This window comes from Pristiophorus japonicus, chromosome 21 (genome assembly GCF_044704955.1).
Source record: "Pristiophorus japonicus isolate sPriJap1 chromosome 21, sPriJap1.hap1, whole genome shotgun sequence".
NCBI classification, from domain to species: Eukaryota; Metazoa; Chordata; class Chondrichthyes; family Pristiophoridae; genus Pristiophorus; species Pristiophorus japonicus.
The window spans coordinates 87,778,182-87,805,414 of record NC_091997.1 but is presented as its reverse complement, the minus strand read 5'-3'; the positions used below and the strand labels follow the sequence as shown (position 1 = coordinate 87,805,414).

At 50.1% G+C, this 27,233-nt stretch overlaps 1 protein-coding gene across 7 annotated transcripts in view; it reads left to right on the top strand.

The window, feature by feature from the left end:
- Positions 1–25,951, top strand: part of LOC139234171 (annexin A2-like) — a 138,361-nt gene extending 112,410 nt beyond the window's left edge. For all 7 annotated transcript variants that reach the window (XM_070865198.1, XM_070865201.1, XM_070865199.1 and 4 more), the window contains 8 exons: positions 9,322–9,412; positions 12,626–12,705; positions 18,802–18,861; positions 19,655–19,748; positions 20,007–20,102; positions 21,906–21,970; positions 22,096–22,215; positions 25,373–25,951. In XM_070865198.1, the coding sequence (XP_070721299.1) occupies positions 9,322–9,412; positions 12,626–12,705; positions 18,802–18,861; positions 19,655–19,748; positions 20,007–20,102; positions 21,906–21,970; positions 22,096–22,215; positions 25,373–25,432 (666 nt within the window). In that variant the 3' untranslated portion in view covers positions 25,433–25,951. The remainder of the gene's footprint in view (positions 1–9,321; positions 9,413–12,625; positions 12,706–18,801; positions 18,862–19,654; positions 19,749–20,006; positions 20,103–21,905; positions 21,971–22,095; positions 22,216–25,372) is intronic.
- The last annotated feature ends 1,282 nt before the right edge of the window (positions 25,952–27,233 follow it).

Sequence of the window (27,233 nt, the reverse complement as noted above, 5' to 3'; positions counted from 1 at the left end):
GGGGTGAACCAGCGAGAGTCTGGTTTTAAGTGTCCTTTTCATGAGTAGCTCAGCCGGGGTCACCCTGTGAGCGAGTGGGGTCTCGTGCGGTAGCTGAGTAGTACTCGGTTCAGGCGGGTTTGGAGTGAGGCTTCTGTGACTCGGTTAAGGCTCTGTTTGATGGTTTGTACTGCCCGGTCTGCCTGCCCATTGGAGGCTGGTTTAAACGGGGCCGAGGTGACATGTTTGATCCCATTGCGGGTCATGAATTCTTTAAATTTGGCACTGGTGAAACATGGCCCGTTGTCACTGACCAGTATGTCAGGCAGGCCGTGGGTGGCAAACATGGCCCTCAGGCTTTCAATGGTGGTGGTGGCAGTGCTTCGCGACATTATTTCACATTCAATCCATTTTGAAAAAGCATCCACCGCCACCAGGAACATTTTACCGAGAAACGGGTCCGCATAGTCGACATGGATCCTCGGCCATGGTCTGGAGGGCCAGGACCACAAACTTAGTGGTGCCTCTCTGGGCGTGTTACTCAACTGAGCACACACGCTGCATTGCCGTACACAGGACTCTAAGTCAGAGTCGATACCGGGCCACCGCACGTGGGATCTGGCTATCGCTTTCATCATTACTATACCCGGATGTGTGCTGTGGAGATCCCAGATGAACGTCTCCCTGCTCTTTTTGGATAGTACTACGTGGTTACCCCACAACAGGCAGTCTGCCTGAATGGACAGCTTGTCCTTTTGCCACTGGAACGGCTTGATTAGCTCTTGCATTTCAACGGGGATGCTGGCCCAGCTCCCATGCAGTACACAGTTTTTTTTAACTAGGGACAGCAGAGGATTTTGGCTGGTCCAAGTCCTAATCTGGTGGGCCGTGACAGGTGATTTATCATTTTCAAACGCTTCCATGACCATCAACAAGTCTGCGGGCTGCGCCACCATCAACAAGTTTGCAGGCTGCGCCATTTCCACCCCCGTGGTGGGCAATGGTAGCCGACTGAGAGCATCCGCACAGTTCTCGGTGCCTGGCTTGTGGCGGATGGTATAGTTATACGCTGATAGCGCGAGTGCCCACCTTTGTATGCGGGCTGAGGCATTAGTATTTATCCCCTTGTTTTCAGCGAACAGGGATATGAGGGGCTTGTGATCGGTTTCCAGCTCAAATTTGAGGCCAAACAGGTACTGATGCATTTTCTTTACCCCGAACACACACGCTAATGCCTTTCTCAATCATGCTGTAGGCCCTCTCGGCCTTAAACAAGCTCCTGGAGGCATAGGCGACAGGTTTCAACTTCCCCATAATGTTGTTGTAATTTAACACCCGACTCCGTACGACGACGCATCACATGTTAGCACAAGTCTTTTACATGGGTTATACAATACAAGCAGCTTGTTGGAGCATAAAATGTTTCTGGCTTTCTCAAAAGCAATTACTTGATTTTTTTCCCCATACCCAGTTCTCACCTTTACGCAATAACACATGTAGGGGCTCTAAGAGGGTGCTTAACCCCGGTAGGAAGTTACCAAAATAGTTGAGGAGTCCCAGGAACGACCGCAGCTCCGTGACGTTCTGTGGCCTGGGCGCGTTCCTGATAGCCTCTGTCTTGGCGTCTGTGGGCCGAATGCCGTCCGCCGCGATCTTTCTCCTCAAAAACTCCACTTCTGTTGCCATGAAGACGCATTTCGACCTCTTCAGCCGCAGCCCTACGTGATCCAGTCGCTGGAGGACCTCCTCCAGGTTTTTTAGGTGCTCGAAGGTGTCCCGACTCGTGACCAATATGTCGTCCTGAAAACCACCGTGTATGGTACCGACTTGAGTAGGCTCTCCATGTTTCTCTGGAAGATCACTGCAGCCGACCGAATTCCAAACGGGCATCTGTTGTAGATGAACGGTCCCTTGTGTGTGTTAATGTTACAAGTGCTTTTAGAGTAGTTACTTGAAAACGAACTTGCAACCTAACTAGCTATGTTCCATCATCTGCCTGTTACACGGAATTTGTGCAATAAGAGATCTAGTATATAACGATTGTTGCCAATTGACATTCATGCTGGATTTTTATTTTATTTGAAGACTCCTCCAGCTCCTGCGTCATGTAGGCTGAAGTCAGGTCGAGCTTGGTGAACATCTTGCCTCCTGCCAGCATTTCAAATAGGTTGTCTGCCTTAGGTAGAGGGTATTGGTCCTGTAGCGAGAAACGATTAATAGTTACTTTATAATCGCCGCAAATCCTGACCGTGCCATCACTTTTGAAAACTGCAACAATCGGGCTGGCCCACTCGCTGAATTCCACTGGGGAGATGATGCCCTCGCATTGCAGCCTGTCCAGCTCGATTTCCACTCTCTCCCTCATCATGTGAGGTACCGCTCGCGCCTTGTGGTGAATGGGTTGTGCCTCTGGGACCAAGTGGATCCGCACCTTCACCCCAGAAAAGTTTCTAATGCCTGGCTCAAAAAGGGAAGGAAATTTGTTAAGAACCTGGGTACATGAGGCCTCATCGACATGTGATAGCACTCGGATGTCATCCCAATTCCAGCGGATTTTGCCCAGCCAGCTCCTTCCAAGCAGTGTGGGGCCATCACCTGGGACAATCCAGAGTGACAGTTTGTGTACCTTGCCCTCGTAGATGACCTTGACCATGGTGCTGACCAGGACAATGATGAGCTCTTTGGTGTACGTTCTCAGTTTCGTGTGGATGGGGCTCATGGCTGGTCTGAGTGCCTTGTTGCAACACAGTCACTCAAACATCTTTTTACTCATGGTGGATTGGCTAGCGCCAGTGTCCAGTTCATTGGCTATGGGTAAGCCATTCAATTTTACATTTAGCATTATTGGTGGACATTTCGTCGAAAATGTGTGCACCCAATGTACTTCAGCATCTGCCTCCTCTTTGAGGCTCGAAATTGCTTTGATCCACCAGGACTGATCTTCCTCTGCCATGTGGTAGTTAGCAGGTTTTGCAGAGCTTGCAGCTCGTCTGCAAGCTCGTTGGAGGTGCCCCATTGTTCCACAACTCTTGCAAACATACCCTTTGAAGCGGCATGAATAGGCTGAATGGAAGCCTCCACAACGCCAATAAGGTGTGAATTGCCTTGCATTCATCCTTTGTTGCGGACTCTCAGTCATCTGGGGCACCTGAGGCCTGCTGGCAGTTGCAGACTCGTGGTTTCTGCCCTGTACATTTCTGCTCGCAAACACACTTCCAGTTAATTTATGAACATTGCTAGCATTTGTGTGCTGAGAGATTTGTTTGGTGTTATCACTGGTGGACATAAACGCCTGTGCTATCGCAATGGCCTTACTGAGGGTCGGTGTCTCTACAGTCAAAAGTTTTTGTAGGATGGTCTCATGGCCAATGCCCAGTACAAAAAAGTCTCTGAGCATCTGCTCCAGGTAGCCATCAAACTCACATTGTCCTGCAAGTCGCCTTAGTTCGGCAACGTAGCTCGCCACTTCCTGACCTTCAGATCGCTGGCATGTGTAGAACCGATACCTCGCCATCAGCACGTTCTCCCTCGGGTTATGATGCTCCCGAACCAGTGTACACAGCTCCTCATATGACTTATCTGTGGGTTTCACCGGAGCCAGAAGATTCTTCATGAGGCTGTAGGTCAGTGGAGGACCGCTCTCCTTTTTGCAGCGCTTCCTTCTCCGTCCAGTTCGTTGGCTACAAAGTACTGGTCTAGCCGTAGGACATAGGCTTCCCAGTCCTCGCCCTCCGAGAACTTCTCCAGGATGCCCACAGTTTGCCGCATCTTTGCGTTGGATTTGTATTCTCGTCGCCAGTTACTGTGTTCCTAACACAGATGAAACTGCACACAGGGAGGTTAAATTGACAGTGACCTCAGTCTTTATTAAGATACTCCAGAGTGAGGAACAGGCCTTAGGGGCTGGCTTATATACAGTGCTCCCTTGGGACCTCAGGGGATACACTCCCTGGTGGCGGAACATGGGAGTGCATGCTTTCCAGATACACAATAATAAGAACATAAGAAATAGGAACAGGAGTAGACAATACGGCCCCTCGGGCCTGCTCCGCCATTTAATACGATCATGGCTGATCCGATCATGGACTCAGCTCCACTTCCCTACCCGCTCTCCATAACCCCTTATTCCCTTATCGGTTAAGAAACTGTCTATCTCTGTCTTAAATTTGTTCAATGTCCCAGCTTCCACAGCTCTCTGAGGCAACGAATTCCACAGATCCACAACCCTCTGAGAGAAGAAATCTCTTCTCATCTCAGTTTTAAATGGGTGGCCCCTTATTCTAAGATCATGCCCTCTAGTTCTAGTCTCCCCCATCAGTGGAAACATCCTCTCTGCATCCACTTTGTCAAGCCCCCTCATAATCCTATACGCTTCGATAAGATCACCTCTCATTCTTCTGAATTCCAACGTGTATAGGCCCAACCTACTCAACCTTTTCTCATTAGGCAACCCCCTGCCTCCAAAGCAAGCTCAAGGGGCTGAATGGCCTCCTCCTGTTCTTATGTAATAGGCCCGAGGGGCTGAATGACCTCATCCTGTTCCTGTGTAACAGGCTTGAGGGGCTGAATGGCTTCCTCCTGTTCCTGTGTAACACGCTCGAGGGGCTGAATGACTTCCTCCTGTTCCCGTGTGACAGGCTTGAGGGGCTGAATGGCTTCCTCCTGTTCCCATGTAACAGGCTTGAGGGGCTGAATGGCTTCCTCCTGTTCCTGTGTAACAGGCCCGAGGGGCTGAATGGCCTCCTCCTGTTCCTGTGTAACAGGCTCAAGGGGCTGAATGACCTCCTCCTGTATCTGTGTAACAGGTCCGAAGGTTTCAATGGCCTCCTGCTGTTGCTGTGTAACAGGCCCGAGGAGCTAAATGGCCTCCTGTTCCTGTGTAACGGGCCCGAGGGTTTGAATGGCCTCCTCCTGTTCCTGTGTAACAGGCTCGAGGGGCTGAATGGCCTCCTCCTGTTCCTATGTAACAGGCCCGAGGGGCTGAATGGCCTCCTCCTGTTCCTATGTAACAGGCCCGAGGGTCTGAATGGCCTCCTGCTGTTCCTGTGCGGAGACTGCCATTGGCCACTGCTTCCATGGCAGCTTTGTGTGAGAGGAGGGTGGGCCTGGCTCCCGAGCCCATTTCCTTCCCCTCCGTCTCTGATCCCGCCACTTCCCGTGGTGATGGGCCTGGGAGCTTGGCGGGAATGGGCCCATACTGAGGCAGAGGGCCTTGTAGAGACCTCCTCTCCCTCCAACTCACCGCCATGCCCTGGCTGGGGCCTTCAGTAAACAGCTTGGGGCAGCCTCAGGCCTTTTCATCTCAGCCTAGACCGACCCCCCCCCCCCCCCACCCCCTCACTCCCTTGGCTGCTGCTGGATCACCTTCGCCCCGGGGAGTTGTCGGCAGGGATCGTTCTGGGATCGCACTATGCTTCTGTCTCTCAGGATCCTGGGCTGGGGGTCATGTGGGGTCAGCACAAGCTCGCAGGAATCCAGCCCAAGTCTCAGGCCGTTCCACCTGCTTAATCCGAGGGGAGAGGAGAAGGTTGTTTTATGCAGCGATTTGTAATAGTGTGGAATATACTTCCTGAAAGCAAATGTAATACTTTCAAAAGTGGATTAGATATATTGCAATTTTTAAAAATGCATTTCTATAGCGCCTTTCACAGCCTCAGAATGTCCCAGAGTACTTTACAGCCAATGAAGTGTAGTCACTGTTATAATTTGCAGGGCTCTGGGGAACGAGCAGGGGAGTGGGATTAATTCATTCGTTCTTTCAATGAGCCGGCACAGGCACGATGGGCCGAATGGCCTCCTTCTGTGCTGTAAAATTCTCTGATTTCATCCCCCCATTGAGAATTTGGAACTTTTACACATTCCCCACTGAGGGTCACCAGGCCAGGAATCACTGCACCCGGTCCTGGAGCAGCTGACTGTAAAAGCCCCGGGGGGAAATCCCAGTATTGTCACTCTGCCGACAGAGGTCCCATCCCCCAGGGGGCGGGGCCTCCCAGCTCATTAGCATGTTCGGGGCAGGCAGCTGCGTGTCTCAGGGTAATTCAGACCAGCACCATCTGAGGCCACACTCACTCACTCACTCACACTCACACACACTCACTCACTCACTCACATACACACACACTCACTCACTCACACTCACTCACATACACACGCACTCACTCACACTCACTCACTCACACTCTCACACTCACATACACACACACTCACTCACACTCACATACTCACTCACTCTCACACACACTCACACTCATTCACTCACTCACACTCACATACACACACACTCACTCACACTCATACACACTTTCACTCACTCACTCACTCACACTCACATACACACACACTCACTCACACTCACATACACACTCACTCACACTCACATACTCACTCACTCACTCTCACACTCACTCACACACTCTCTCTCACACACACACTCACTCACACACTCTCACTCAGACACACACACTCAGACACACACACTCAGACACACACTCACACACTCTCTCACACACACACACATACACACTCTCACACTCACACACACACACATACACACACACACTAGTGCTCACTCACTCACACTCACACTCACTCACACTCACTCACACACTGACTCACACACGCACTAGTACTCATTCACTCCCTCATGCTCACTCACTCACACACAAACTAGTGCACACGCACACACACATACTCACTCACACACACACAAACTTACACACACAAATTAATGCACACTCGCACACACACTCACACACACACATACACACACATATACGTGCACATTCATACACACATAAACTAGTGCACATACTCACACGTATACACACACACACACACACGTTCACACACGTATGCTCACACGCACACACACACACACACACACACACACTCACACACATTCTCACACACACACACACACACACACACACACACACACACTACAACACACACTCTCACAAGCTAATGCACACCCACACACATATACCATAGGGGTTACGTTACTGGACTGCTAATCCAGAGGCCTGGTCTAATGATCCGGAGACGTGAGTTCAAATCCTTGGCGGAATTTAAATGCAGTTAATTAAATAAATCTGGAATAAAAAGCTCGAAACAGTAATCATCATCATAGGCAGTCCATCGAAATGAGGATGACTTGCTTCCACATCAAAAAGGGATGAGTTCACAGGTGTTTCAATGATAATATTCCAGGTCACGAACTACATGTTGAAGGGTGGAAGATGCCTATGGGGGGATTTTTTTAACGTGGGGTGACCGTTGCACACCAGCCACCACACGGGCTTGACAGAGCTAGGTCTTGGTCCAGTGGCAAGGATTAACCAGGACGACTGGAGACCAGCTCTGCTGCACGGACCTAGTGCGCACACATATCGCAGTGTGGGCTGGCCCGTGCTGCCCCTGGGCCCTCGCCTCTCCTAGGCTTGAACTCGCGCCTCTCCCGAGCCCCGACTATCTCCCTCGCCGCTCCTGCGCCCCTACCTCGTTGCTCCAGCTGTACCTGCCCACGTTCCAATCAGCGACCTGGACCTTGGTGACCAGTCGCCCTCTTCACAGCCGTCGCTCCCTAGCATGCGCTGTACCTCGAAGGAGCAAAGCAATTTAACCGCGGGCTGACCAAGGGCAGCAGTCTCGCACCTGCCAACAAAAGGTAGCAACAGACGGCACCCTACCCCAGGACACCCGGGCAAGGTTTCTTTTTATAGTTCCTCGTGGGCCAAGGGGAGCAGGATGGCCCCTCCTGGCCCCACAAGGATACCTTGGGCCTCCCCTGCCCTGGGCTTTGCCCTATCCCAGACAGTGAACTTTGCCAATTCCCCACCCCGCCCCCACTTAACCTTTCCGTGGGTCACCAACGGCACCCTGACTCTGGCAATTCTCCGCTCCTGCCCCACAGTGTGGAATCATTCCCACCGCCTTCAGGCAGAAGTCCGTGCCGGGGGAGTTAAAGTGGGTGGGACTGAATGCATCCCTCCATCTTCAGTACCCCCACCCCCAATCCACTCCCCCCTCTCCTTGAAATCGGAGTTCAATTAACAACATCCCATTATTTGAATAGAGTTTTAGAAAGGTATACTTGTCGGTCATTGTTATAAATCAGTACTGTTCCAAAACAAAGCAGAAATTGTCTGAAGACATTTGGGAGGGAATGGTGCTCAGGGTAGGCACCACTTTCAAAGTTCTTGGGGAGGAGTTTACGCTCGATGATCAATGTCCGTCCGGCTTGTTAGTTACACGCTGTAAGACGGCGAGCCGACACGTTTTACAGCTGAAATAATTACAGTCAGTAATAGTGACGCCCACATCCCGTGAATAAAAACGACACATACTCACAAACTGATCCATATGCACACAAACTAATGTACACTCACTCACACGCATTGCCGTCAGTAGCTCGTTCAGCACAGGGATTGTGAAAGACTTGGATTTATATACCGCCTTTCACAAATTTTTCTAGCTCGGCAACACAGTGTTTAATAACAAAGGGCAGGGATGCCATGTTAGGAACGAATGTGCTTCACTCGCCAATTGTCTGCCCCGGCCCCGGGGGGGGGGGTGGAGGCTGATCGGGTGTGTCAGTGATCGGGGTGAGCCTGGTCTTTGTGATTAGCTCCAGCAATTGGTCGCCTCTCAGTGCTCGGTCTGCCACCTGGTGGCTGTTAGCTGCGACTGCGTGAGGTGGATTTGAACGTTGGCTCAGAACTGTACAAACTGCAACCATGAATAATATTATAGTGTAGTATAGTATTAGGCGGTCCCTCGAATCGAGGATGACCCGCTTCCACACCAAAAAGGGATGAGTTCACAGGTGTTTCAATGAAGGACCTAATATTCCAGGTCTCGAACTACATGTTGAAGGGTGGAAGATGCCTGTGCGTGGATTGTTTTAACGTGGGGTGACCATTGCACACCGGCCACCACACGGGCTTGACAGAGCTAGGTCTTGGTCCAGTGGCAAGGGTTAACCAAGACGACTGGAGACCTGCTCTGCTGCACGGACCCAGTGCGCACACATATCGCAGTGTGGGCCCTCGCCTCTCCTGGGCCCTGAACCCTCGCCTCTTCTGGGCCCCGAACTCTCGCCTCTCCTGGGCCCTGATCACGACGCTCCTGATCAGAGCCATTAATAATGTGCTTTACACTGGCCACAGAAAGATCCCATGGATTAGACTCCCAGAAAGAAGCACTTTGTTTCCACGTGCTAAAATTCTGTTGCGAGCTGTCGTTTCTGCCCAGTGAATTTTGCCGCTGAACTTGTGATGAATATTTATGCATTTTTAACGACAAGATAAAGAAATGGTCTTTAAAATCTGCTGTTGACAGGGGCTGGGAACGAATGAAGCCACTCTGATTGAGATCCTATGTTCGCGCACAAACAAGCAAATGCAAGATCTGTGCAGAACGTATCAGGAGGGTAAGTGAAGAGAATTCTGGTCTCAGCGTGCACTCTGTAACTCGTAAACACTGAGCATATTTCAATCATTCATAGAATCACAGCACAGAAACAGGCCATTCAGCCCATCAGGTCCATGCCGCTCTTTATGCCCCACCCACCCCTCTTTGTCTCACCCTGTCAGCATATCCTTCTCGAAAACAGGACTTTGAGTAAATAAAGAGAAACGGTTTCCTATGGCTGACGGGTCGATAACCAGCGGGCACAGATTTAAAGTGATTGGCAAAAGAACCTGAGGCGCCATGAGGAAAAACACTTTTACGTAACGAGTGGTTAGGATTTGGAACGCACTACCCGATAGCGCGCTGGATACCGATTCAATAACAGCCTTCAGGGGAATTAGATAACTACTTCAAGGGGAAAAAATTGCAGGGATATGGGGAAAGAGCGGGAAGAGTGGGACTGACTGGGGCACTCTTCGAAGGAGCCGGCGCAGATTCGATGGGCCGCCTCCTGTGCCGAACTATTCCATGATAAGGCTAGGATTCATAGAGCTGTTGTAAACCGGATTCTGCTGCTGTAAAATAGGAAGTAAAATCTAATTCTAGCTGTTCCATGAGGTGGGAACTAAATGAGCAATTGAACCGTTGAGAAAACCCCGCATTGTCCACTCGTTAACGCTGCCCAGCGGCGGGTTAGTTTTAAAACTCATAGTTGGGTCAAATCCCAATAAAAACTGCTTTAGAAATCCAGTTGAGAAACTTGCCTGGATTAACGGCAACGTGGAGTTGGAGCCATGCGCTCACCTGTCAATTCTGTACGTTGACTGCAGCCAGCAGCTTTCTGGGTAATTAAAACTGGAGCATTTTTCAGGACGATATTGAGGTGTGTTTCCTGACATGAGTTGAACATGAATGGCCGCACCGACAGACTTGAGCTGATTGGCCGTCTCACAGACCAAGGGCTCGGTGTCACCTACCAGAGCGCCACAATCCGGCCTGGTGTATCAGTTAGCAGCAAAGGTTCTACAGGCGGATTCCTGTGTCTTCTCCTGTGCCGACGGTTATCTGTAAATTGTTGCAAGCCCTCATTGAAGTCACGAATGTCATTCTGTGTGACTGTGACCATGGTAAACTACCTCTCCTCGTCCTCCTGGACCTGTCTGCAGCCTTTGTGACACGGTTGACCACTCCATCCTCTTCCAACGCCTCTCCACCATCGTCCAGCTGGGTGGGACTGCACTCGCCTGGTTCCATTCTTATCTATCTAATCGTAGCCAGAAAATCTCCTGCAATGGCTTCTCTTCCCACTCCCGCATCGTTACCTCTGGTGTCCCCCAAGGATCTGTCCTTGGCCCCCTTCTATTTCTCATCGTGACATCAGCTGGAAACACGGCGTCAGTTTCTACATGTACGCTGACGACACCCAGCTCTACCTCTCCACCACTTCTCTTGACCCCGCCACGATCTCTAAATTGTCAGACTGCTTGTCCGACATCCAGCACTGGATGAGCAGAAATTTCCACCATTTAAATATTAGGAAGTCCGAAGCCATTGTCTTCGGTCCCAGCCACAAACTGCATTCCCTCGCCACCGACTCCATCCCTCTCCCTGGCACTGTCCTCTTTGCAACCTCCTCTTTGATGCTGTGATGAGCTTCCGACCCCATATCCTCTCCATCAGCAAGACTGCCTATTTCCACCTCTGTAACATCGCCCGCCTCCGCCCCCTTGGCCCATCTGCTGCAGAAACCCTTATCCGTGCCTTTGCTACCTCCAGACTTGACTATTCTAATGCTCTCCTGGCAGCCCCACATCCGCACTTTTAAGATGCACTTTATAAGGCCCACCTCTTTGACCAAGCTTTTGGTTAACTCTCTGCGTCAGTTGTTGTCTGATTTCACTTCTGTGAAACGCAAAGGAAGGTTGTTGCTGTTTTAATCATTCACAAAAGGTTCTTATTCAGTAAGAATATAGGAACGAGAGGAGACCACTCAGCCCCTCGAGCCTGTTCTATCATTCATTTAGACCATGGCTGATCTGTATCTTAACTCCATTTACCTGCCCTGGTTCCCTAACCCTTAATGCCCTTACCTAACAAAAAATCCATCAATCTAAGTTCTGAAATTTACAATTGACCCCCAGCATCAACAGCTTTTTTGGGGGCAAGAACTCCAGATTCCCACGGCCCTTTGTGTGAAGAAATGCTTCCTAACATCCCCTGAACGACTTGGCTCCAATTTTAAGATTATTCCCTCTCTGGTCTGGACTTCCTCCCCACCAGAGCAAATACTTTCTCTCTACCCACCCTATCAAAGCTTTGAATCATCTTGCGCATCTCAATTCGATCACCCCTTAATCTATACTTGAGGGAATACAAGCCCGGTCTGTGTGACCTACCCTCATAATTTAACCCTTTCAGCCCCGGTATCACTCTGGGGAATCAGTGCTGCTCCCCCTCCGAGGCCAATATACCCTCCCTGAGGGGCGGGGCCAAAGTTTCTTACACCTGTAGCAGCACCTCCACCTCTATGTATTGCGGAGAGATTCAGACGCAGACACAGACTGTGGAGTTCGGGTGCAATGATGAACGCATCGCTCTGCTCTATATAGTGCCTTTCACGGCCGCTGGACATCTCAAAGTGCTTTACAGCCAATGAAGTACTTTTGGAGTGTAGTCACTGTAGTAATGTGGGAAACACAGCAGCCAATTTGCAAGCTCCCACAAACAGCACTGTGATAATGACCAGATAATCTTTTTTTATGATGTTCATTGAGGGATAATCATTAGCCCTGCTCTTCTTCGAAATAGTGGGATCTTTTACGTCCACTCGAGAGAGCAGACGGGGACTCGGTTTAACGTCTCATCCGAAAGACGGCCCCTCCAACAGTGCGGCACTCCCTCAACACTGCACTGGAGTGTCAGCCGAGATTTTTGTGCTCAAGTTCCTGGATTGGAAATTGAACCCACAACCTTCTGACTCAGAGGCGAGGGTGTGCTGCCCACTGAGCCACAGCTGGCACTGTGAATGGAGACATTGTCCTGATTAAATGGGCCAACTTCTGCATTATACAGCGGACACAGGAATATTATAGAGACAGGTCTCTAATGTTGTTTACAGCCCTCTCTTGGGGTGAGCGAGGTGCTGATTGTAACTGGAGGAATATCCCAGCCAGTATTCCAACACAGAATGGAAGCAGCATTAACGGTAACTCTATAATCTTCACCTTTACAGTTTACAAGAAAGAAATGAAGAAAGAAATCGAAGGAGATACTTCTGGAGATTTCCGCAAGCTCCTGTGTGCTTTGGTGAAGGTATGTTCCGAACGCTTTCTTAAATATGACTTGCGTGGATGTAACAGCTTGCCTGACGGCTGACTGTGCCGGTGAAGTGGTCTCCCAGGGCCCACACCGACAGCGGAACCACACTGGGATTGTGATCCGAGGAATCTCGGGTCTGGCCGAGCCCGGGGGACATGTGATTCCCGCTGTTGCCCCCGAGGCCAGGGCGGAAGGCCGGGAATCCACTGCGGACACGGTATCCCGAAGAACGCCCGCTGGTTCTACACACTGCCAGAGTGGGAGACGAAAGCTAAACACGACCTGACGCAGTGAGAGTTCTGAACTCACCTCGTTCACTGAAAAGTTCCAATTGAGATAAGTCAACGGCTAAAACAAACGGGTCTTCCTGACCATTTCATTCCCTGATTCTAAAGCCCTACATTTTTACGCGTACTTTCAACCAGTGCAGGTCCTTAGTGAGGCATGTGATTAACTACAGGCTCTGTACATCCAATATCCACCATACAGGTCAACATCCCCATCATCGAAGAACTGAGCACACGTGATCAGCTCCGCTGGACGGGCTACATTGTCCGCATGCCTGACACGAGACTCCCAAAGCAAGCGCTCTACTCGGAACTCCTTCACGGCAAACGAGCCAAAGGTGGGCAGAGGAAGCGTTACAAGGACATTAAGGACATCCTCAAAACCTCCCTGATAAAGTGCAACATCCCCACTGACACCTGGTAGTCCCTGGCCAAAGACCGCCCTAAGTGGAGGAAGTGCATCCAGGAGGGCGCTGAGCACCTCGCGTCTCATCGCCGAAAGTTTGCAGTCAGCGGAAGGAGCGTGCGGCAAACCAGCCCACACACCCCTTCCCTCAACAACTGTATGTCCCACCTGTGACAGAGTCTGTGGCTGTCGTATTGGACTGTTCAGCCATCTAAGAACTAATTTTAAGAGTGGAAGCAAGTCTTCCTCGATTCCGAGGGACTACCTATGATGACTGTAGTCCCTGACCATTGCCAGGACTGTAATCGTATAATCCACAGCAATATATTGAACCGGAGATTCGAACATAGCTGAGATTATTGACAGACTGTGCTGAGATCGTCAGTCAATAGAGGAGCAATGTGAATTTGGAATCAGCTGTCTGTGTGAGATGGGTGAGGGCCTCTGAGGTCCAAGGTAGCTGTAAGGCATCGAGACAGAGTGCGACAAAACAGAACAGAACAGGAAAAAGCAGAATACTGCGGACGCTGGAATCTGAAATAAAAAGAGAGAATGCTGGAAATCTCAGCGGGTCAGGCAGCATCTGTGGAGAGAGAAACAGAGTTAATGTTTCAGGTCGATGATCCTTCGTCAGAACTGGCAATAGTTTGAAATTAACAGATTCTTAAAGAAGTGCAAGGGGCACTGAAAGGGGGAGGAGAGGAAAGATTAAAAGGGAAGGTCTACGATAGGGTGGAAGGCAGGAGAGATTAGAGAGACAAAAGGGATGATGGGCCGAATTGAGATGGTAATGGGACAAGTTAAGAAGCAAAAGATGAGTCTAGATAGAGTGTGAATGTGGAATAATTACCAGCTGCCCTGGGAAACAGAGAAAAGAATAAAAAGGGTGGGTGGGAGATCCCTTGGACACGTGCTTAGCCTTGTACGCCCTCTTCCTCCTCAGTCACATGGAGTTCCTGCCAACACTGTATTCCTTGTCAGAAATAAAAGGTGAGGAACACACCACGGGGAACGTTTGAAGATCTGGGAAAACTAAGACTGCGAGAAGCCAAACAAAACACAGGGTGGGGTTGGGGGGTGGGGCCGGGGGGGGGGGGGGGCGGAGAGAAACAGCAAATAGGCAAAGAAATTAAGCAGCCTCACCGTGTGAATGAAGAGACAGTGGGCCGTAAAAGGGCAACAAATCCAAAGCAGATCCAGGGAGAAGGAGCGATAATTGGAAGGTACTCAGGAGGTGACCATGAGCATCACTGGGCTGTACTGTAGTAATTGGATTCAGCCGACTGTGCCCGTCTAACATGGGATCGAGTGTAATGTAGCCAAGTTTGCTGACGATACAAAGATGGGAGGAAAAGCAATGTGTGAGGAGGAGCAATCTGCAAAAGGACATAGACAGGCGAAGTGAGTGGGAAAAAATGTGGCAGATGGAGTATAATATTGGAAAGTGTGAGGTCATGCACTTTGGCAGAAAAAAATCAAAGAGCAAGTTATTATTTAAATGGAGAAAGATTGCAAAGTACTGCAGTACAGCGGGACCTGGGGGTACTTGTGCATGAAACACAAAAGGATAGTATGCAGGTACAGCAAGTGATCAGGAAGGCCAATGGTATCTTGGCCTTTATTGCAAAGGGGATGGAGTATAAAAGCAGGGAAGTCTTGCTACAGCTATACAAGTTATTGGAGAGGCCACACCTGGAATACTGCATGCAGTTTTGGTTTCCATATTTACGAAAGGATATATTTGCTTTGGAGGCAGTTCAGAGAAGGTTCACTAGGTTGATTCCGGGGACTGTGTCTTGTGTAACGAGAGAGGATTAATTAGCAATCTGGTCGTGCGGAGCCACTTGGGGAAGAGTGACCATAATATGGTAGAGTTCTTCATTAAGATGGAGAGCGACACAGTTAATTCAGAGATTAGGGTACTAAACTTAAAGAAAGGAAACTTCGATGGTATGAGACGTGAATTGGCTAGGATAGACTGGAGAATGATACTTAAAGGGTTGACGGTGGATAGGCAATGGCAGACATTTAAATATTACATGGATTAACTACAATAATTGTACATCCCTGTGTGGCATAAGAATAAAAAGGGAAGGTGGCTCAACCGTGGCTAACAAGGGAAATTAGGAATAATGTTAAATCCATGGAAGAGGCATATAAATGGGCCAGAAAAAGCAGCAAACCTGAAGACTGGGAGAAATTTAGAATTCAGCAGAGAAGGACAAAGTGTTTAATTAGGAGGGGGAAAATAGAGTATGAGAGTAAGCTTGCAAGGAACATAAAAACTGACTGCAAAAGCTTCTATAGATATGTGAAGAGAAAAAGACTAGTGAAGACTAATGTAGGTCCCTTGCAGTCAGAATCAGGGGAATTCATAATGGGGAACAAGGAAATGGCAGAGCAATTGAACAAGTACTTTGGTTCTGTCTTCACTAAGGAAGACACGAATAGCCTCCCGAAAATACTAGGGCACCGATGGTCCAGCGAGAAAGGGAACTGAGGGAAATCCTTATTAGTCAGGAAATGGTGTTAGAGAAATTGAAGGGACTGAAGGCCGATAAATCCCCAGGGCCTGATAGTCTGCATCCCATAGTACTTAAGGAAGTGGCCCGAGAAATAGTGGATGCATTGGTAGTCATTTTCCAACATTCTATAGACTCTGGTTCAGTTCCTATGGATTGGACGGTAGCTAATGTAACCCCACTTTTCAAAAAAGGAGGGAGAGAGAAAACTGGAAATTATAGACCGGTTAGCCTGACATCGGTAGTGGGGAAAATGTTGGAATCAATTATCAAAGATGTAATGGTGGCAGATTGGGAAAAGGGGAAGTGCAACGAGACCTGGGTGTTATGGTTCATCAGTCATTGAAAGTTGGTATGCAGGTACAGCAGGCGGTGAAAAAGGCAAATGGTATGTTGGCCTTCATAGCTAGGGGATTTGAGTAAAGGAGCAGGGAGGTCTTACTGTAGTTGTACAGGGCCTTGGTGAGGCCTCACCTGGAATATTGTGTTCAGTTTTGGTCTCCCAATCTGAGGAAGGACATTCTTGGTATTGAGGGAGTGCAGCGAAGGTTCACCAGACTGATTCCCGGGATGGCTGGACTGACATATGAGGAGAGACTGGATCAACTGGGCCTTTATTCAATGGAGTTTAGAAGGATGAGAGGGGATCTCATAGAAACGTATAAGATTCTGACGGGACTGGTCAAGTTAGATGCGGGAAGAATGTTCCTGATGTTGGGGAAGTCCAGAACCAGGGGACATAGTCTTAGGATAGTGGGTAGGCCATTTAGGACTGAGATGAGGAGAAACTTCTTCACTCAGAGAGTTGTTAACCTGTGGAATTCCCTGCCGCAGAGAGTTGTTGATGCCAGTTCATTGGATATATTCAAGAGGGAGTTAGATATGGCCCTTATGGCTAAAGAGATCAATGGGTATGGGGAGAAAGCAGGAAAGGGATACTGAGGGAATGATCAGTCATGATCTTATTGAATAGCGGTGCAGGCTCGAAGGGCCGAATGGCCTACTCCTGCACCTATTTTCTATGTTTCTATGTTTAATAGCAGCGCATTTGGAAAGCAGTGACAGGATCGGTCCAAGTCAGCATGGATTTATGAAAGGGAAATCATGCTTGACAAATCTAGAATTTTTTGAGGATGTAACTAGTAGAGTGGATAAGGGAGAACCAGTGGATGTGGTGTATTCGGACTTTCAAAAGGCTTTTGACAAGGTCCTACACAAGAGATTAGTGTGCAAAATTAAGGCACATGGTATTGGGGGTAATGTATTGACGTGGATAGAGAACTAGTTGGTAGGCAGGAAGCAAAGAGTGGGAATAAACGGGTCCTTTTCAGAATGCAGGCAGTGACTAGTGTGGTACAGCAGGGTTCAGTGCTGGGACCCCAGCTATTTACAATCTACATTAATGAGTTAGACAAAGGAATTAAATATAATATCTCCAAGTTTGCAGATGACCCTAAGCTGGGTGGCAGTGTGAGCTGCGAGGAGGATGCTCGGAGGCTGCAGGGAGACTTGGACAGGTTAGGTGAATGGGCAAATGCATGGCAGATGCAGTATAATGTGGATAAGTGTGAGGTTATGCACTTTGGTTGCAATAACAGGAAGGCAGATTATTATCTGAATGGTGAAAGGGGAGGTGCAACGAGACCTGGGTGTCATGGTACATCAGTCATTGAAGGTAGGCATGCAGGTACAGCAGGCAGTAAAGAAGGCAAATGACATGCTGGCCTTCATAGCGAGGGGATTTGAGTATAGGAGCAGGGAGGTCTTACTGCAGTTGTACAGGGTCTTGGTGAGACCACACCTTGAATATTGTGTTCAGTTTTGGTCTCCCAATCTGAGGAAGGACATTCTTGCTATTGAGGGAGTGCAGCGAAGGTTCACCAGACTGATTCCCGGGATGGCAGGACTGACATATGAAGAAAGACTGGACCGACTAGGCTTATAGTCACTGGAATTTAGAAGAATAAGAGGGGACCTCATAGAAACATATGAAATTCTGACGGGTTTAGATAGGTTAGATGCAGGAAGAATGTTCCCGATGTTGGGCAAGTCCAGAACCAGGGGTCACAGTCTAAGGATAAGGGGTAAGCCATTTAGGACTGAGATGAGGAGAAACTTCTTCATCAGAGAATTGTGAACCTGTGGAATTCTCTACCACAGAAAGTTGTTGAGGCCAGTTCGTTAGATATATTCAAAAGGGAGTTCGGTGTGGCCCTTATGGCTAAAGGGATCAAGGGGTATGGAGAGAAAGCAGGAATGGGGTACTGAAGTTGTATGATCAGCCATGATCATATTGAATGGTGGTGCAGGCTCGAAGGGCCGAATGGCCTACCCCTGCACCTACTTTCTATGTTTCTATGTCTATGAGGGGGTTTATGAGGAAAGGTTGAGTAAGTTGGGCCTCTACTCATTGGAATTCAGAAGAATGAGAGGTGATCTTATCGAAATGTGTAAGATTATAAGGGGGCTTGATAAGGTGGATGCAGAGAGGATGTTTCCACTGATGGGGGAGACTAGAACTAGAGGGCATGATCTTAGAATAAGGGGCTGCCCATTTAAAACAGAGATGAGGAGAAATTTCTTCTCTCAGAGGGTTGTAAATCTGTGGAATTCGCTGCCTCAGAGAGCTGTGGAAGCTGAGACATTGAATAAATTTAAGACAGAAATAGACAGTTTCTTAAACAATAATGGAATAAGGGGTTATGGGGAGCGGGCGGGGAAGTGGAGCTGAGTCCATGATCGGATCAGCCATGATCTTATTAAATGGCAGAGCAGGCTCGAGGGGCCGTATGGCCTACTCCTGTTCCTGTTTCTTATGTACTTGCTTGTGCACTGAGATGAATGGCATTGCAAAGTGACCTTTCTGTGTGTGCAGGGCAGTCGATCGGAACCCAGCAACGTGGAGGATATGGATCTGATTGACACAGATGCACGGGTAGGTACTATCGACAGCGCTGGGTGCAAACGGATTACACGGAACCCCACCGTCTCACACTCAGTGTGACCATCATTGCAACAATGAGCAACAATGTTCTGGGCTGGGCCTACATTCTTCGGGGTAACTGAGTGCAGTGCTGAAGGGGTTTAGGGCCCATCGCCACCAGATTGCAGCAAGCCCACCTCCTCCCATTCGGACCCCGGTGGATGGGGGGGAGGGGGAGAGGGGTGGTGATGTGTCTGTGCTGGGCTGGAGTTAGAACACAGGCCTGGGCTGGAATTAGTGCGAAGGCCTGGGGCTAGGGTTAATTCATAGGCCTGGGGCTGGAGTTAGAGCACAGGCCTGGGCTGGAGTTAGAGCACAGGCCTGGGCTGGAGTTAGTGCACAGGCCTGGGGCTAGGATTAATTCACAGGCCTGGGGCTGGAGTTAGAGCACAGGCCTGGGTTGGAATTAGTGCACAGGCCTGGGGCTAGGGTTAATTCACAGGCCTGGGGCTGGAGTTAGAGCACAGGCCTGGGGCTGGGGTTAGAGCGCGGGGCTGGGGTTAGAGCGCAGGCCTGGGGCTGGAGATAGAGCACAGGCCTGGGCTGGAGTTAATTCACAGGCCTGGGGCTGGAGTTAATTCTTAGGCTTGGGGCTGGAGATAGTGCACAGGCCTGGGGCTGGGTTAGAGCACAGGCCTGGAGCAAGAGTTAATTCACAGGCCTGGAGCAAGAGTTAATTCACAGGCCTGGGGCTGGAGTTGGTGAAGTGATTCGATGATCACATTCCTGATGTTACTCTCCTCAGGAACTCTATGAAGCCGGAGTGAAAAAAAAAGGAACTGATGTTGGGAAGTGGATCACTATACTGACTGAGAGGAGCATTCCTCACCTCAACAGAGGTAATAAAATGGCCACAGGGCACACGCGGAGCAGCAAATAGTGTCAGTGTGCGTATGGTGCAGGAATCAGGGCCAACAAGCTTGCAATGAGTACTTTGGATAATCGAGGCTGAATGTGATGTAAAGCAATTCATATTCCTCAAATAACGTTACCAGCTTTTGCTAGCAATCGTTTGTTTTCACTAGTAATGGCAGCTTTATTTCATGTTCTTATGTTCTTTGCCAGCAATATTCTAATTTGATTTCTCCTCTTGTTAGTTTTTGGGCGATATAACAGCTACAGCTGCTTTGATATGATTGAGAGCATCAAAAAGGAGGTCACGAAGGATCTGAGGAATAATTTTGTGGGGCTAGGTAAGTGCGATCTCTCACACGTCTCTTGAACTACCCCCTTCCTTGCATCCACCTCTCACTTTAAGTTCAAGGTCGGGGCGTGGGAGGGGTTGATGATTTCAGATCCTTCCGAGACTGTCTTGGTTTTCAACATCACAGGCTCTGCATTCCTGAGGGTTTGTCTGAAGGATTGACCTTATCACCTCTTCACAGGCTTGAGGGGCTGAATGGGCCTCTCCTGTTTCTGTGTAATGGGTTAGAGGGGCTGAATGGCCTCCTCCTATTCCTGTGTAACGGGTTAGAGGGGCTGAATGGGCCTCCTACTGTTCCTGTGTAACAGGCTCGAGGGGCTGAATGGCCTCCTCCTGTTCCTGTGTAATGGGTTAGAGGGGATGAATGGCCTCCTCCTATTCCTGTGTAACAGGCTCGAGGGGCTGAATGGCCTCCTACTGTTCCTGTGTAACAGGCTCGAGGGGCTGAATGGCCTCCTCGTGTTCCTGTGTAACAGGCTCGAGGGGCTGAATGGCCGCCTCCTGTTCCTGTGTAACAGGCTCGAGGGGCTGAATGGCCTCCTCCTGTTCCTGTGTAATGGGTTAGAGGGGCTGAATGGCCTCCTCCTGTTCCTGTGTAACAGGTTTGAGGGGCTGAATGGCCTCCTGTTCCAGTGTAACATGCTCGAGGGGCTGAATGGCCTCCTCCTGTTCCTGTGTAACGAGTTAGAGGGGCTGAATGGCACGTCTCAGCTTGGCAGATTACCCTTCTGGCACGAGTGTTCACATCACGACCCTGGTGTGACGCTCACTGCCGCGTGCAGTACAAGATCTGTCCCGGCTGGAGTCCGGTAACCATGGAGTCGGGCTCCTGTGAAATCCACCAGACTTTCCCGTTGCCGAGGGAAATGACCGAGGAAGCAGCTGAAGTAAAACAGACCCATTGACAAATGTTCCCCTGAGCCCACGGGCCTGAAACTCTGCCAGATTCGGAGAGGAGGATTCCCATGCAGCGTCTGGCGAGAACAGGCTTCATGGGACTGGATGTTCGGCTGCCTAACACCTCAGTTGGTGGCCAGAGGGGGCGTTAATGGGAGCGTAAGAGATTACCGACCGGGAGCTCAGCGTTTAGCGCCCTGACGGGAAATTCATTAGCTGCTCACCGGGGGTGCAAACCATTAGTGCCCGGCTGCTGACGATCGCGCTGATCCTGACATATTCCTGGTGCAACGCCCACACTTCCCCGGTCGGTAAATTTGGTGCCTGCCCCTCATTGAGCGCCCGCCAATAACACTGTCTGGGAAAACAGTGGGTCCAGACTTGCAGAGTCGTTAACTGGCGGCTACTTAAAGGGATGAGGAAGCGGTTCCCTTGGAGGTCACAGTCAGTGCAACGTTTACACACAGCACGGTGCGGGAGTCTCTGAGCTTGCAGCAGCAGACACACGTAACAGCGCAGGTTGGAGACAAGTGATTTTGAAAACGTTAATGGGTGCATTACTATACCGCGCCTTTAAGACTCGGCTTTTCCCGGGATCTGATTCTGAGTTCCACGCATGTGCAATGGCTCCGCCAAATGTACCGACCAAACTTTCGTTATCACTCCCCACCTGTAGTATGCAATGGCTCATTTATTGCCCTGTCGGCTCTTGCACCGATTCTGACGAATTTCTGGGCGCTAAAAGTGCCGCTCTGCCTGGGTTAGCGCCGCCACAAAGGCGCTCCCGAATTTTCCCCCCATTATTGTGTTGTACTCCTAAAATGTCGAATCAGTATATTGCTGACACTGACTGGGATTGTGCTGATAACGGCCTCATTTCTGTGTCTCCCTACAGTGCAGTGCATCCAGAGCACCCCCGAGTTCTTTGCCGACAAGTTGTCCCTGATGCTGACTGCAAAGGTTCGCCACTTCCGCAACATTCCTGCAACATTCCCGCCCGCGAATGCTGTTTGAGAGGATCAGAGGCTGACCTGCCAGGCGGCCGACAGGGAAATGGAGACTAACCTGAGATTTACTCTTTGCAGGGAGATCTGAAGAAGGATGTGTTGACCAGGGTCATGGTGTCTCGCTGTGAAATCGACCTGCTTTACATCAGGAAAGAATTCAAGAAGAAAACAGGCAAATCTCTCCACCAGTGTTTAACTGTAAGTATCTTAGGGGCAGAGCCCCACATGCATTGCCACATCTTGCCTTGGGTTTATTAGCGGAGCTTGCAACACCCTGCAACATCTACATGGTAGGACGAGGGTAGCAGGCGCATACGAAAACCACCACCTCCACGTTCCCCTCCAAGTCACACACCATCCTGACTTGGAAATATATCGTTGTTCCTTCATCGTCGCTGGGTCAAAATCCTGGAACTCCCTCCCTAACAGCACTGTGGGAGTACCTTCACCACTGGACTGCAGCGGTTCAAGAAGCTGGTTCACCACCACCTTCCCAAGGGCAATTAGGGATGGGCAATAAATACCGGCCTTGCCAGCGATGCCCACGTCTCACTTGTTGCATTTCCACTGCTAGCTGCCAAGTCTTGGGAAGGTGTGGAATGTGGTTGGATCTTTCCAATGGCATGCTGCACCACTCCACCAATCGTCAACAAGTTTGCCGATTGAGTACCTGAGTCACATGGTCCAGGATGGACCCTGGGTCAGTCCCTGATCTTTGCCTATTTCAGCAGGGGCAGGGGGAGCAGTTGGCCTCAGCACCTCTGGGTTAGAGCAGGGCAGGTGGCCCTGATCTCCTGTTCCTGGTTAGTGTCCAGTTACCCCTGTTGACAGAGGCAGGTGGGGTAAGTGCTGGATCAAACCTGACTGAGGCAACGGGAGGGAGCTGAGAATGGGCCCATTCTTGGTGCTTCAGTCTGTGACACACCCATCCTGGGCCTCCTTAATAACAGCCGTGCTGAGTGGGAAAGTATTCCATGTCCTGATATCGTCCTGCCTCACATAGAAGGGCACAAACGCTCACTGGGGGATCCGGCTGCTGTTTCTCAGTCACCCATTCTTAGTTTATTGGGCTTTACACTTGCTGGTTAGAGACAGCAAAGGTTTTATCTGGAAATCGCACTTGCATCATCTTGTCATTGCATTCATATGGTGCCATGACCAGGGTCAGTACCCCACAGTACCCTCTCACCATGCCCAGGGTCAGTACCCCACAGTACCCTCTCACCATGCCCAGGGTCAGTACCCCACAGTACCCTCTCCCCATGGCACAGGGTCAGTATCCCACAGTACCCTCTCCCCATGGCACAGGGTCAGTACCCCACAGTACCCTCTCACCATGCCCAGGGTCAGTACCCCACAGTACCCTCTCCCCATGGCACAGGATCAGTACCCCACAGTACCCTCTCACCATGCCCAGGGTCAGTACCCCACAGTACCCTCTCACCATGCCCAGGGTCAGTACCCCACAGTACCCTCTCACCATGCCCAGGGTCAGTACCCCACAGTACCCTCTCACCATGGCACAGGGTCAGTATCCCACAGTACCCTCTCACCATGGCACAGGGTCAGTACCCCACAGTACCCTCTCCCCATGGCACAGGAGCAGAACTTCACAATACCAGGGCCATTCAGGACACAGAGCCAGATGATCAACATGCCTCCCGGCTGCTCAACTGGAAATGGATATTGGACGTTTTCTGTGTCTGGCGGTGTCTATAGCGGGCAAGGTCTGAATAGAATCATAGTAATTTTCAGCACGGAAGGAGGCCATTTCGGCCCATTGTGTTCGTGCCGGCCGACAAAGAGCTATCCAGCCTAATCCCACTTTCCAGCTCTGGGTCTGTAGCCCTGTAGGTTACGGCACTTCAAGTGTACATCCAAGTATCTTTCAAATGTGGTGAGGGTTTCTGCCTCTACCACCCTTTCAGGCAGTGAGTTCCAGACCCCCACCCTCTGGGTGAAGCAATTTCCCCTCAAATCCCCTCTAAACCTCCCCCGAATTACTTTAAATCTATGCCCCCTGTGTAACAGGATATACTTGCTTTGGAGGTGCTGCAACGAAGGTTCACTAGACTGATCCCTGGGATGAAAGGGCTGTTTTATGATGAGAGATTGTGTAGAATGGGCCGATACTCTCTGCAGTTTAGAAGAATGAGAGGTGATCTCATTAAAACATATAAGATTCTGAGGGGGATTGACAGGGTAGATACTGAAAGATTGTTACCCCGGGCTGGAGAGTCTGGAACCAGGGGACACAGTCTCAGGATAAGGGGTCGGTCATTTAAGACTGAGATGAGGAGGAATTTCTTCACTCAGAGGGTGGTGAATCTTTGAAATTCTCTGCCCTAGAGGGCTGTGGAGGCTCAGCCTTTGAATATATTCAAGGCCAAGAACGATAGATTTCTGGACTCCAGGGGAATTAAGGGATATGGAGATCGGGCGGGAAAGTGGAGTGGAGGTAGATGATCAGCCATGATCTTACTGAATGGCGGAGCAGGCTCGAGGGGCCGTATGGCCTACTCCTGCTCCTATTTCTTATGTTATGTGACACCGTGCATTGCAACTCCATCCCAGTCTTTACTACTTGTTGCATTTAATGATTGTATTGATGAAGTATCCGGGTATCTCTCTCTGAGCTAGGCCATTGTTCTATTGTGACAGGGGCTCTGTGTTTGTGTCAGTGAGAATATCAGTAGCAACGCTCGCTCGTGGTACAACTATTTTAAAGTTGAAACATTAATGGAAGTGCCCCCTGATTAAAGGGGGGGGGGGCACTAAAACGGACACAATTAAACAAATTAAACTTTGGAAAGTAAACTTAAAATCAAATTAAAGTTTGGTTGCCGGGGGTAATGATGCACTCCAGTCCCTCCGGTGCCACCTCTCGTGGAAGGCCGCGAGCGTACCGGTGGACACCGCGTGCTCCATCTCCAGGGACACCCTGGTGCGTACGTAGCCATGGAAGAGTGACAGGCAGTCGGGCTGAACGACCCCCTCGACCGCCCGCTGCCTGGACCGGCTGATGGCCCCCTTGGCCGTGCCCAGGAGCAGTCCTACGAGGAGGCCCTCGGACCTACCCGCTCCCCTCCGCACAGGGTGCCCAAAGATCAGGAGTGTGGGACTGAAGTGCAACCCCAGAATTTGAGGAGCAGCCTCTTCAAATAATGGAAGAGGGGCTGCAACCTCACACACACACAATGTAGACATGGCACACGGACTCCTCCAGACCGCAGAAATTCGCTCATGGTACAACCCTGAGATCAGTGGCTGGCTCAGTTGTGCGTGTGTACACGTTTGAACCTTTCCAACGCAGCCCGTCAGCTGTGTATAACCTCCGCTTACCTTTCTGCTCTAGGCTTCGACCAAGGGCGACTACCAGCGAGCTCTGTTGGCTCTGTGCGGAGGGGATGATTAAATATCGACGTCGCATACAGGAGTTCCAGCTCTGTGTAACCCTGCTTTTAACTACAAGTAATTGCTACGTAGGAACTGCATGGAAAACCTGTGCGATTGAACCACTTAACCTTCCTCATTGTTTGTGTAGAAGCCAAGCATTCCAATAGTAAGCCGTAACGAGATTGTGCTGGGAAAATGTCTCTATCCTCAGTAAATAAATCTTCGAACAGGCCCAAATAGTTCAACTGCTGTTAAATGACTTGTAACTGGAAGTAAAACCTTGAGTTTCACCCCCTGTGTGCCTTGTGTGTGGTGTTTGAGGGCAAATGGATCCCACTCTAAGTGACACAGGTCGTTTGCTGATAACTGGAGCCAGGAGATTTACAGGATGAGATTTTTTCAGCACAGACTCAAAGTATTGCGTACAGCACGGTACAGTACCATGCTCTGAAAGGCAGCCAGTTTACAGCAAGAAATGCATCTACTTTCAAGCCAAAATATCTTTTTATATGAAATAAATAATCTCTGAAACGACAAAGGCTTTGACTTTATTGCACAATGCACAACAGGGGAGTAAAAGTACTGCCTACATATCAGGAAATGTCCCAGTCTCAACAACAACAACTTGTATTTATATAGCGCCTTTAACGTAGTGAAACATCCCAAGGCGCTTCACAGGAGCCGTATAAACCAAAATTTGACAGCAAGCCACAAAAGGAGATATTGGGGACAGATGATAAAAAGCTTGGTCGCAGATGTAGGCTTTAAGGAGTGTCTTAAAAGAGGAAGCAGAGGTTTAGGGAGGGAGTTCCAGAGCTTGGGGCCCAGGCAACAGAAGGCACGGCCACCAATGGTTGAGCGATTATAATCAGGATGCTCAAGAGGCCAGAATTGGAGGAGCGCAGAGATCTGAGGGTTGTAGGGCCGGAGGAGATTACAGAGATAGGGAGGGGCGAGGCCAGGGAGGGATTTGAAAACAAGGATGAGAATTTTAAAATCGAGGCATTACTTAACCAGGAGCCAATGTAGGTTAGCAAACATAGGGGTGATGGGTGAGCAGGACTTGGTGCGAGTTAGGACATGGGCAGCGAGCACAGGGGGTAATGGGTGAGCGTGACTTGGTGCGAGTTAGGGCATGGGGCAGCGAGCACAGGGGGTGATGGGTGAGCGGGACTCGATGCGAGTTAGGACACGGGGCAGCGAGCACAGTGGGTGGTGGGTGAGCGGGACTTGGTGCAAGTTAGGACACGGGGCAGCGAGCACAGGGGGTGATGGGTGAGCAGGACTTGGTACGAGTTAGGGCATGGGGCAGTGAGCACAGGGGGTGATGGGTGAGCGGGACTCGATGCGAGTTAGGACATGGGGCAGCGAGCACGGGGTGATGGGTGAGCGAGACGGTGCGAGTTAGGACACGGGGCAGCAAGCACAGGGGGTGATGGGTGAGCGGGACTTGGTGCGAATTAGGACACAAGGCAGCGAGCACAGGGGGTGATGGGTGAGCAGGACTCGGTGCGAGTTAGGACACGGGTAGCAGGGTTTTGGATGACAGGTTTACCTCAAGTCACAATGGCAGCATCAATTGTCCGAACTGTTCAGTCTGGGCGTCTCACACTGGCCGGTGTTGAGCATGACTGTGAGAAAGGATGGGCTGTTACCCCTCACATGGCAGTCAAGAAATTGTGTTGTATCCAAACTAGAGGAAGTCAAAGTGGGCCCACTCTACCTGTAGAGAGACCCTCTCACACAGCGCTCAGTGAAACATTGACTCCATCCCGCTATATCACTAAGTTAGGTGGCACAGTAAATAGTGTAGACATGAG